The 13,650-nt window shown below is 40.1% G+C and overlaps 1 protein-coding gene across 1 annotated transcript in view; it reads right to left on the reverse strand.

Moving 5' to 3' along the window:
• The window catches only part of LOC126470981 (feline leukemia virus subgroup C receptor-related protein 2-like), a 76,234-nt gene that overhangs the window by 39,421 nt on the left and 23,163 nt on the right, over window positions 1–13,650 (reverse strand). Inside the window, exon 3 of the mRNA XM_050099026.1 lies at window positions 13,058–13,199. Coding sequence (XP_049954983.1) covers window positions 13,058–13,199 — 142 coding nt within the window. The remainder of the gene's footprint in view (window positions 1–13,057; window positions 13,200–13,650) is intronic.

Here is a 13,650-nt window from a genome sequence, read left to right on the forward strand (position 1 = left end):
ACTTTTTTTCGTTATTTAGATTCCTACTGTTTATGTTCAGGCAGAGAAGCACTGCATACGCATCCGTTGGCGACACTGCTACAGAAGAGTGTTCCAGGTGAGCGTCTTGTCAGCAACCCTCTCGCTAGCAGTTTGGAAACTTTTCCTCCAGGTGTCGTCTTGGGAATAGCGAATTTGCTGTCTCGTTGTAGGTATAGTGTTTTTGATGAGAGCAATGCTTTGCCACAAGTGTTACAAATGGAAAACGTTCTCTACTTTCGAATTATTGAAACGAACAACCGGTAAGTCTGCAGGAGGCCGTGGCACAGCACTCCTTATGTATGATGCAATTCGTTTAGTGTTGTTTTGATATATAAACAGGCAATTATTTTTACAAATGACGAAGTTTTTCGTGTACCTGTATTCCTTGCAAGTAGAATATAGATAATCACTTGCAACAAAAATATAATTATATGTAAAAGGAAATGTCATCCCTAATTCACTGACTCATCATCACCAAGACCAAAAGGCTACGGAGAGAAACTTGAAGTTTGCTGAGGGTGTTAAAGTTATACTGTAAGCATCATTTAAGAAGGAAGTTTTAGGAATTTCACCCTTATGGGGATAAAGAAAACCGGGGTTGAAAGGTTTTCGAAAATATTTCGCTTAAAGGCAATTTTGAAGCTATACCTATGAAAATTGATATTAGGCCTCTCAGTCAGAAGTAAAAAAAATAAGTGTTTCAGCATTTTTGGTAATCCAATCCCTAAGGTTGTGAAATAGTGTGTGGACTTTTTTTAAATAAATCATTATTAAAGAACTACTAAAAGCTACATCTATTAAAATTGGTATTTGATTTCTCGGTTAGAAATTAAAAAATATGTGTTTCAGTGTTTTTGGAAATTCAGCCCTTAATGTGGCAAAATAAAGGATCTCGGTTAGAAATAAAGAAATATGTGTTCGTGGATGAAAGTTCCTATGGAAATATCACCACAAGGAAACGCAACAGGCAGGATGAACAGAAACCTCTGACTTCAGCTGCCAGAATCAATTTTTGGCCGGAAGTGCATTCGGAAAAGACCATGTTTCTGTGGCCTTAAATAGGCAATATATTCTACGTAAATTGAGCAGAGGATTCTAAGCTACTCATTTATAATCACTTCTTATTTCGTAACTCAATATGATTAATACAATAACGCAGAAAAACCCTACAGTCATTTTGACTGTGAAGGATGCGGTTATAGTTTGCATAACCTGGGTCATATTTACCATGTATTTCTTCTTTAATCAGCTGCTCGTCACTAAAATACAGAGTGTATAATAACAGTATCGAAAACTAACACGGAGGAAACTATACGACAAAACGTTCAAGCAAACATTGTGAAAACGGTTTCTGTGTGAAAAACGTAATTTTTGACGAGTGGCTGTACGCGATTGTACGAAGGAAGGACACGTGAGTCTTTCCTTTCAGTAGAGATACGTCAAGCAGCAGGTCCCAGTCGCAGTTACAATCGGAAACCGCGTTAAGCTGCCTGAGGGAACTTCGTAAGTTGCTGCATCCGAATGCCTGCAAGATCTGCTGCCTACAGCCACAGAGGATTCCTTCCGCAGACGTGGTAATTTTAGGGAGTTGCACTCACTCTAGCTTTCCGAGGTAATTGTTGCAATGAGGTCCTTTATATACCACAGAATTCATTTTACTATTAACATACGTATAAAAATAGCAGTGTACCTGTGTTCCGCATCCGTTTCATCTTTTCGGAGGCTAGTAATATGCAATGTTTATTCACATACGTCGACGCTTCTTCTTTCTCGTAGCAATGTCGTCTGCTAAAGAAACTGAATTGTCCAGTTTACTATGGAAGTGTCACACATGCCATATAGTTATGTTTCATACCCTGAGACGTTCACAGAGCTACCTTTTGCGTCTTTAGGGTTGACACACCTCATAATTACCGGGACACGTCCACGAAGTTGAATATATACCTTGAGAAAGTGACCTCACCACAACTTTTGTATATTCATGTTTCCACTATCTGACTTGATTGCTGCCAGCGGTAACCGAGATTACTTTTCAGGAACGGATAGAAATATTACAAGCCTGCCTAGGATTTTCATTTCAAGTGCGATATTGGTTACGCTCTTGACCTTAATCGTTAATATCACCGTCCACTATCACGGTGTTCGATATTTGTGTGATAACCATGCATTCCGCTTCACTCTATAGAAAACGTCTTACAAGGAAAAGAATATTGTTAATACCTAAAGGGTACTCTCGGAACGAAGGAAGTTGTAGAGCTTTCGAGTAAGCATTCCGGCATTTTCTGTAACTCCTTGCCTAAATACAAATGTCAGTTAAGGGATCTGAACTCTGCTCTTCTCGAACACCAGTCCAAGGCCATAGTCATCGCGTAAAACAATGGAAAGTATATTTTGAAAACCGTTACGACAGATAGACCGCAGAGCGATATTGTGGCCTCCAAAGTATATTTCGAGCAAGAAGAATGACGTCAAGATAAGGAAGATTATGGAGCCTACGGAAGCATTCAGAGTCGGTGTTCCAAACAATTTCCCCAACTGCATAACAACTTATTCTGCTCCATGAGCATCATAACTTCTTGTCGAGTAGATACACAGATGTAGAAGACCTTCGGGGGAATGTCTGCCAGGAACTTCATAAAGCAATCACGGAGACTTATCTCGACAGTTTCATGAAATGGTTAGCTTGTCACAAGCGAGAAGTAAAACATTCTTTGTTGTTCAAGTCTCCTGCCGTCGTATACGTCCTTGAATATCTCACACGTATTGGACGAAGCTGAAATACATACGAAAAATACCTATTTAATGAAATAGGAAGGAAGTCTTGCAAAACGACGTGGGTCTAAACGGCACAAATATTCCTGTTTTCTGTTTCAATTTTCTTAGTGTGACTGACGTGATTCTCCACCACTTCCCATTTGTAGCACACATTAGATATCTTCATATCAGTTACATGCAACATCCTCAGTAATCTGTTTCGTGTATTTTAATCTTTGTCTCTCACAATGATTTTCCCCTTCCACTGACAAACTAAAGCCGGCCGCGGTGACCGAGCGGTTCTAGGTGCTTCAGTCCGGAACTTCGCGACTGCTACGGTCGCAGGTTCGAATCCTGCCTCGGGCATGGATGTGTGTGATGTCTTTAGGTTAGTTAGGTTTAAGTAGTTCTACGTTTCTAGGGGACTGATGACCTCAGATGTTAAGTCCCATAGTGCTCAGAGCTTTTTTTTGGCAAACTAAGTTATCCTAAATGTGTTAGAGGAGCCAGCCTTTTCTTCTTATAAGTGCTTCTGATAAATTTATTCTTATTTATTTCTTAGTGGTACATCTTCGTTTCGTCCTTTATCTCATTGCTTCATTCCAGTTCCCTTTGTAGTAATAACAATAAATGCTTCCAGTCTATTCCTAGCCAGTTTCCCCATATGCAATATTTTAGTTGCGAGTAACCCTGTACTCCAGATCTGCAGTCTCAGAAATGTCTTCTTTAATTCTATGTAGATATTTTGTACTAGTAACGTGCATTTGTGAAAGTAAGGTTTCTTTGCCTATAAGAAACTACTTCTGTTATTCTTTTTTTGTGGTTTAGATTCCTAGATAGATTATAACTTCTGCTTCTTTTACCATCACCCCAATTATGAGATTTAAACACTGTCTTCTCTATTTACTACTATGTCTTAAATTGTTTACCTTTAACCGAAAGACTGCCAAGTTACCTTACCAGCTCATTCAATCGATTACGATATCCCTCCTCTAGTACAGGACTGCGTCATCGGTTAGTCATAGGTTGCAGTTCCCTCTTCATGTTTTTGTGGTCTGAACTTTTTTTGACTTCCTTCGTTACTTCTTCGACAAAAGCGTAACGAAAATGTAGTGATAGTGTGCAATCGTGCCCAACACCCTTCATACGATGAACATCTCTTTCTTGATGCTTAGCTTTTATTACTCCCATTTTGTTGTGGTGGTAACTATCAATGATTCACTTGCTTCTAAATTCGTACTTCTGATGTACTACCACTCAGTGCTCATCAGTTAATCACTGCCGTTACAAATACACCACGTTGCTCTGGAAATATTAGCAATGATAGCCACTCTGCTGGGCACGTACAGAGCTATGGTTATCAGGTTTGTGTTTTAACTCCACATTGTGATTTTAATTACTTGCAGGTTTCCGTAAATAATAACTCAAAATTTCGTACTTCGCATGCGATGAAACTTAACCAAAATGCATTGTAGAGCACATAAGACGGCATAAATGAAAGTAAAACCACAATTCTAAATTAAAATTTATCTTCAAACATAGAATATTTTGAAGTATTCAGAGTGGATGTTTCAAGGCTATAGAGTGTTGTTACTCCGTGCATTAGTAAACCACATTCAGCCTGAATTGTTGTGCTGTTAACTTTCATGAGCGAGTTCTATAGTAAATAAATTTCCCACGGTTTGTAAAGCTGCACTCGGTTCTGAAAAACTTTGGAGAAGTGCACTGCAAGCAGTAACATGCCATCTGAGAGCGTGCTGAAGTTGTACTATTCATCATACTAATTATTTTTAGCTTGTGACTATGTGCAATGGAATAAATGCAATTTACATTTTACCAAATGCGGGTCGCCACTATATGTTGAGGTGTCTTCATTGTTATGAAATCACTGCACGTTTTCGTTTAAATGCTGGACTTTTCATATAGTTATTGTTCCATTATAAGGATAATATACAAAAAGTCGGGCCCTGGCTCTTTCTCGCTGATGAGGTATGATTTGTAAGTCAGAGTATGTTTTGATGTTATGTTATAGGTGACCTGTTCCTCTGCCTCAACCACTAAAAATATTTGTCATTCCAGCAATACAAACTGTACACATACCTTTCCACATGCTATTATATTTAGTTTTTGCAGTGTGGCCACCTGTAGAATATATGTGTTTGATGATTCAGTAAACCGAGGAGAAACGCATCTGAATAAATTTAAATACCACTTATTCAGTTCTACAAAGACAAAAATAAAAAGCTGACTCAATATCAGCAGCTGAGGGCTGACCGATCAACAACACTGAGGATCCTCTATTCCATTTATTCCGAATTCAGAAGTCGAGCTCGCCACTCTATTCACTAAATTGTTTGTTGATGAAGCCATTCACCAAGGAAAATATATGTCGCATAGCGTTGTCGCGTTCAAGGATAATGGCATCAGCGTTTTCACTGACATACGGACGTACATATGCAAAAAGACGCTATCTCTGCATATCTGAGCAGTTACAGCTCCACGCGGGAAGATATACTAGTCTAATCGGGCACCTACATATTTTTTATGAAAATGAACCTATTTAGAGCTGCACAAAGTACTTGGAAACGTCATTTGACCTTATTTTGTGCCCACGTTTATTTCATTCCTTCGCTGTGAAATTGTTTCCTCGTTCCAGACCAATCTGCCCCGGTGTTCTTTGGTGATCAACTAGTCATCTTCCCATAGCTGAAAAATTTCACTTAACCAATACGCATGGCACTCCACAAACAGATCATGTCACGTCCGAAAACATTCCTTTCACGGATGCCTTTTGGATAACTATGTGATCCACTCTCGCAGCAAATCAAAATTCACCATCACTTTACACGCTAAACCGAGAAGAGTACCGTCGCTTATTGTTCTGAAGTCGCGTGGTTACGTTTACGTGGCAACTGTAAACGATCCTTTCAATGAAGATAATTCACCGCATACACGCCATAGTCATGAAGATTTCTGTAGACAGTAGTTGATCATATCACCAATCCTGAAGGTGAGCACAGCGTTGTTTACGGGGTTGCGGTTCTATTTCTCCGATCTCTCAGCCTAACACGTCGGTCGTCGAACCCTTTTACTATTTTAGAGAGGCTCCGTATCTGTATTTAGCTGCCGCGTGGGATTAGCCGAGCGGTCTGAGGCGCTGCAGTCATGGATTGTGCGGCTGATCCCTTCGGAGGTTCGAGTCCTACCTCGGGCATGGGTGTGTGTTTGTCCTTAGGATAATTTAGGTTAAGTAGTGTGTAAGCTTAGGGACTGATGACCTTAGCAGTTAAGTCCCATAAGATTTCACAAACATTTGAACCATTTATATTTAGCTATTATTGCCACTCACTGTGAACAATGGGACGAACATCTAACCAGCTGTCTGAGTTTGATCTGATACTGTTCTACCAATGACCTTCCATTGCATTTTGTGCCATTCTACCAACTTGGTTACTCCAGCTGCCATGTTTTGCTCTCAGAGCAACAACTGTCATCCTTCTACACAAATACAGTAAACTGAAGCCAGTAACTTTTTTAAAATATTCGATTATTTCATAAACCAGTTTTTTAAACTTTTCAGGCCGGTATTCAGATTGTGTACACGAAAGTTAAATGAACATTTCATAACGTGATGCTAGGTGCTGGTTCTGTTGTAACAAGATAGAAAAATATTTTAATATAAAATCAAATTCGGTTTATTGCATCTAACATGATAATATGTATATGAGTATTAAATTATTTTAACAGTAGAAGGCTTGGATATTTATCTTCATAGTACAAGATGTATTCTTTGGCAGGTTAGTGACATAGACATAAATGTAGTTAGGATGTATAGGATGTAAAGTGAGGGATCTTTGTAACAAGCACCAGTTGTACATTACATGCTGGATGTTGGAAATGTATTGTGACAATCTTTATATATATTCATATCTAGTGAAAAGTAAATGATCTGTAATGGAAGCTGCTAGATGGATACTAATTACAAAGGCGCCCATACTGTCGCAGTAAGTACAGAATTAATTTTTGACTGCAAATACCATATCAACATTACTCATGGCGATATATTAAAATCCACACATCAAACAAGTTTTGCATCACCCCGGTTCCCAGAACTCCTGAAGACAGACTTTGACGGTGGATATTGCATCACAGACACAGTCCCTTTGACTGTTCAGAGATGTCACTAAACAGGCCCAAAGATGTAAACAACCATGCAAGAGCAGCGCCTATTAGACGGAGGGGGTCCGACAGCCGATCAGTTCCAGTCATTCCACCAGAAAGGAAGAACACGGCTCGTGTTGTCTGTAGTTCAACCATGCCTAGACGGTCAATACCCCGGTTCGATCGCGTCCGCATTGTTATTTCGTGCCAGGAAGGGATCTCAAAAAGGGATGTGCCCAGGCGTCTCGGAGTGAAGCAAAGCGATGTTGTTCGGACATGTAGAAGATCCAGGGAGACAAGAACTGTCGATGACATGTCTCCCTCAGGCTGCTCAATGGCTGCTACTGACTCGGAGGAACCCTGACAGCAACGCCACGATTTTGAATAATGCTTTTCGTGTTACGACTCAAACTGTGCGCAATAGGTTGCATGATGGGCATACTGCGTGCTGCATGATGCTCCCGACGTCCATGGCGAGGTCCATCTTTGCAAACACGACACCATGCAGTGCGGTACAAATGGGCCCAACAACATGCTGAATGGACGGCTCAGGATTGGCATCACGTTCTCTTCACCGATGAGTGTCGCATATGACTTTAACCAATCGTCGGGGATGTGTACGGAGACAACACGGTGAGGCTGAACGCACTGTCCAGCGAGTGCAACAAGGTGGAGGTTCCCTGCTGTTTTGGGGTGGTATTATGTAGGGCCGACTTACGCCGCTGGTGGTCATGGAAGGCGCCGTAACGGCTATACGATACGTGAATGCGATCCTCCGACCGATAGTTCAACCACATAGGCAGTATATTGACGAGGCATTCGTCTTCTCGTAATACAATTCGCGCCCCCATCGTGCACATCTTGTGAATGTCTTCCTTCAGGATAACGACATCGCTCGACTAGAGTGGCCAGCATGTTCTCCAGACATGAACCCTATCGACCATGCCTATGACAGATTGAAAAGGGCTGTTTATGGACGAATTGACCCACCAACCACTCTGAGGGATCTATGCCGAATCGCCGTTGAGGAGTGGGACAATCTGGACCAACAGTGCCTTGATGAACTTGTGGATAGTATGCCACAACGAATACAGGCATGCATCAATGCAAGAGGACGTGCTACTGGGTATTAGAGGTACCGGTGTGTACAGCAAGCTGGACCTCCACCTCTGAAGGTCTCGCTGTATGGTGGTACAATATGCAATTTGTGGTTTTCATGAGCAATAAAAAGGGCGGAAATGATGTTTATGTTGATCTCTATTCCAATTTTCTGTACAGGTTCTGGAACTCTCGGAACCGAGGTGACGCAAAACTTTTTTTGATGTGTGTATTACTGTTTCTTCTTGTCACAGAGCCAGTACCCAGTATCACGCTGTGAAATAGTCATGTAGCTTCCATGTGCACCATCTGAAGATGAGCCTGAAAAGTTCAGAACCGGTTTATGGGATAAACGTGTATTTTAAGCAAATGATTTGTCGCAGTTTTCTGTTTTATATTGAATAAACATCTATAGTGGATAAGCTTAATCTATTACCCTTCCGTTAAATTTGGTATTTTCTGCTGTTTTAAAGGACTCCAGCAAATCACAGTGTTGCTGGTTTTTGAACAGCACAGCTGTGATAACATATTTTGTACTTGTTAGATTTTTTGAGTTTATGTGGTTTGATGCTGTTTTATTGTTAGTTATGAAAACTGGGATAAGTTCGTACTTCTGGGTGGGTGTAAACTAGTACTGTTAGTATCATCAGCAATTCTTGTGTACCACAGGAAGTTATCTTAAGTGGGAAATGGATCTCTTGCGGCAACGCGCCGCATCTCTTCATGACTCAGAACATTCTGAGAAGCATTACGTTACAGGGAGAAAACAAAGGCCGGAAAATATTTTCGGGAAAGAAGGGTCGACTTGATGTCGAGCCGGATAAGAGCCGTTGTTGCAGCCAGATGTGGCAGATCTCTCATCTTCGAACTGGCGACTGATGTTCGATACGGCTGCATGTCAAACCGTTGTTGCGACCCGCAATAGTCGACAGCACCCTGTATCTTCGGCATTGGTCGGTCCAGGCTAGTTTATACGACGCAAGCTGTTTTACACGAATGGAGGTACTCATTTAAGACCGTTGACACGGTTGCACGTGAAAGGTCCCGTGTCTGTGCGAGATCGGAATTAGATTATACCATGCATCAGCTACCCACTATATCGCAACAAGGAAATGCTTTGGTATAGCATATCTTGCCCATATTTCGCCCATCTGTCACACAAATACCCAGTATAACGTCTTTTGACATCCCAGTCACGTGATACGTGGAACCATTACATTCTCTGCAGCTACATAAACGATCTCTCTCCGACAAATCAGCAGTCTGTAACTTAATTTTTCATGAATGTATTATGTAATTACGTACTGTGGTATGTATCGAGACGAAATCCATAGTCGAATCAGAAATTGTGCGGTCGTTATAGTGTGTTGAATCTTAGACGCTGTGCAACCACATACTTTCGTTTTAGATGCTTCTTCTGTGTCACAGAGGTGCTTAACATATGGATGATAATGCCGCAATGAGGTCACCTGTGATTCTGCAGTGTAGCTTCTCTACCACTGTACACATCACTAGGCTGCCTGTATAGCCATCCAATGTGCCAAGTGCAGAATCTCAGCCGCTCTGATAAAGGAAGGAAGGTCAGTCTGTATCGTCCCATCGATGTCAACGTCATCAACGACGGAGCGCAAGCTCGGACTGGACAAAGCACTTGGTCTTGTTTTAAGGAATCATTCCAGCATTCCCCTCAAGTGATTTAGAGAAGTCATAAAAGCTAAATTTAGTCGGCCAGACCGGAATTTGAACCACGAGTGCCTCAAATACGAGTCTTAGCATGTCTGCATGTCTATTTGAAGGGACACCAAGCCAACTGAGTCACAGGCATGGGAAACAGAGGGACTCACCAGGCAATGACGTTGCAGTCGCCTTCTGGAGAATATTACCAAAGTAGCCTGAGAATCGAATAGGTGCTTATTACTTTTTTACCTGTACGCCAGTACACTAATATTACAATGGAGAAGACAGTCCAAGGACACTGACAAAATTTTTGACCCAACAGGACACGGAATTTGCAGATATCACAGAAATTAAACATTACACAAGACTAATATGCTTTTTGAAATGAGCGTATTTGCTGATTGTTTCCTCACACAGGGAAGAAGGTCATTACGCAAAAGCAAGAAAGTTCCTAAAAAATAAATTCAATGGCGGAACTCAGAGTACAAATTATCCAATAAAATGTAGGGACATTCCCAAAGAACAGCTTGATTAGATTAGATTAGATTAGATTAGATTAATACTTGTTCCATAGATCATGAATACGACACTTCGTAATGATGTGGAACGTGTCAGGTTAATAAAAGATGTCTGTACAAGATATTACATTACACAAAATATTGCATGACACTAATGTTTAAGTTGGGTTTTTTTTCCCTTAATTTATATCTAAAAATTCAGCCAATGAGTAGAAGGAGTTGTCATCTAGAAATTCTTTTAATTTATTTTTAAATGTTGGTTGGCTATCTGTCAGGCTTTTGGTGCTGTTTGGTAGGTGACCAAAGACTTTTGTCGCAGCATAATTTACCCCTTTCTGTGCCAAAGTCAGATTTAACCCTGCATAGTGAAGATCATCCTTTCTCCTGGTGTTATAGCTATGCACACTGCTATTACTTTTGGACTGGGTTGGATTATTAACAGCAAATTTCATAAGTGACTATATATACTGTGAGGTTACTGTGAGGATCTCTAGATCCTTAAATAGATGTCTGCAGGATGACCGTGGGTGGGCTCCAGCAATTATTCTGATTACACGCTTTTGAGCAATAAATACTTTTCTACTCGACGATGAATTACCCCAGAATATGATGGCATACGAAAGCAGTGAATGAAAGTAGACATAGTAAACTAATTTACTGAGATTCTTATCACCAAAATTTGTAATAACCCTAATAGCATATGTAGCTGAACTCAGACGTTTCAGCAGACCATCGATGTATTGCTTCCAGTTTAACCTCTCATCAATGGACACACCCAAAAATTTTGAAAATTCTACCTTAGCTACAGACTTCTGTTCAAAGTCTATATTTATTACTGGAGTTGTGCCATTTACTGTACGGAACTGTATATACTGTGTTTTATCAAAATTTAAAGAGAGTCCGTTTGCTGAGAACCACTTAATAATTTTGTGAAAAACATCATTTACAATTACATCACTTAGTTCTTGGTTTTTGGATGTTATTACTATACATGTATCATCAGCAAAAAGAACTAACTTTGCATCTTCGTCAATGTGGAATAGTAAGTCATTAATGTATATCAAGAACAGTAAAGGACCTAAGACCGAACTCTGTGGGACCCCGTACTTGATAGCCCCTCAGTTTGAGCAATCAGCTGTTGTTTTAACATTACATGAACCACTTATTTCAACTTTCTGCATTCTTCCAGTTAAGTATGAATTAAACCATTTTTGCACTGCCCTCCTCAAACCATAATGATTTAGCTTATCCAAAAGAATTCCATGATTTACACAATCAAAGGCCTTTGAGAGATCACAGAAAATACCAATGGGTGATGTCCGGTTATTCAGAGCATTTAATATTTGATGAGTAAAAGCGTATATAGCATTTTCTGTTGAAAAGCCTTTCTGAAAACCAAACTGACATTTTGTTAGTACTTTATTTTTACAAATATGGGAGGCTACTCTTGAATACATTACTTTCTCAAAAATTTTTGATAGAGCTGTCAGAAGAGAGATTGGGCGATAGTTGTTGACCTCCGATGTATCCCCCTTTTTATGCAATGGTTTTACAATGGCATATTTCAGTGGAATGTCGTGTGTGACATACCCTACTAGGACACCGTACTGTTTTTGCAGATGTAAAATATTTCAACATTTGTTAGGCGATGACTCTAGACTTTGGTCGTGGACATAAATTATGTCCATCACTTGGAGCCACTAAATGCCTACCCTAGTTTGACACAGCCACTGCACACACAGCTCGCTGCCGTCATCATGCACCTGCTACATAGGATAATCTGTCCTGTCCACAAATCGTCACGACTTCACATTTTCAACACCCATCTATTAATGCACATAAGTAGAAGTCCACTTGCAATTATTCTGTAACTAACTTACAGGAAAGCGACCTTGAGATAATAATGAAACAATGGGTATATTATCTTTTTTAATTTTAATGATGGCGAAAAGATGATAATTGTTTCAGAATAAGTTTTCCAAAGGATAACTGAATCAGTTAATCTGTAGTCCTGAATCAGCTGAAGTTTAGTGAAATAAAACGTTCCTGCAGCTAGCACACCTAATTCATTTACCTCATATTAATTACAAATGCGTCACTCAAGAGAAAAAGTTTATAGTTAAAAAACGTTATCAATATAAAAGAGATTATCAGGCTTGGTAGTATAATAAATGCACCACTACATAAATTAGCTCCTAGAGTCGCACTAGCATACTGATCACTACCTAACATAGCCTCCCAATGTTGTCCTGACCACAAAAACCGATCTTTGAAAGTCTCATCCAAAGTGAGCTCCTAAAAAACTTTCACTAGAGATTCCATTGGTCTTAATGAAGCCTCCATGTCCCTCGGTCGGTCTTTGTGTTGGAGTACATGATACATTTAACTTAGTATTTCCTCTTCAGAAACAAGCTTGGTAGTATAATAAATGCACCACTACATAAATTAGCTTCTAGAGTCGCACTATCATACTGACCACTACCTAACATAGCCTCCCAATGTTGTCCTGACCACAAAAACCGATCTTTGCAAAAGTCTCATCCAAAGTGAGCTCCTAAAAAACTGTCACTAGAGTTTCCATTGGTCTTAATGAAGCCTCCATCTCCCTCGGTCGGTCTTTATGGTGGAGTACATGATACACTTAACTTAGTATTTCCTCTTCACAAACTACTGGAAACCTACAGAATGCAAGATGTCTTTGAAATTCGAGTGCTATGTGTAGCAACTCTCAGCATCTACCTAACAGTTTACAATGTTACAAATGTTTTAATGGCATCCATGTTATTATAAATTTAAATGTACTTGCTAGTCGGGCTGGCGTTACTTACATGCAAGGGCAAGCAGGAACACTAACGTGCATCCACCAGCGAAGGCGTAGGCTGCCACTTTGAGGTCCCATCCAATGTCTTCCACGCTCTCGTGATCCCGTACTACGAGGGGATTCACTAGGAAGCTAATGGATACTCCAAGCTGCAACAGACATCCATTCTTTCGTGAGCTGTACTTTTGTCGTCTTGCATAACAGCTAATTAGATCAGTATTAAAAGCTCTTTGCCCCTGAAAAATGCTTTCTATTCTTAGATGTCTATAGTATAGAGCAAATCGTCCATTAGCTTTAATAGCGCTTCAGTAGCTGATCTTTATTGAAGAGTGATGGAAGTTTACACTGATTGGCAACTGTGGCTAGGTGCAGTGTGATAACACATCTGTTGTCTAACACAACAGGTTTTTTTGTGAATGTCATTTTTTTCAGGAACTTCATGTCCTATTCTTTACTCTTGTTAATTTCATCCTGCAGTTGGTACCTATATTTCAAAAACAGACAGAATCTTTTGCAGTTTAGAAGGAATTTCGGGTTAAGCATTATGTTTCTGCCTAATAGTGTATTACTTTCCTCAAGACATAATATAATCAGCGTATA

Source organism: Schistocerca serialis, chromosome 3 (assembly GCF_023864345.2).
Source record: "Schistocerca serialis cubense isolate TAMUIC-IGC-003099 chromosome 3, iqSchSeri2.2, whole genome shotgun sequence".
Taxonomy (NCBI): Eukaryota; Metazoa; Arthropoda; class Insecta; order Orthoptera; family Acrididae; genus Schistocerca; species Schistocerca serialis.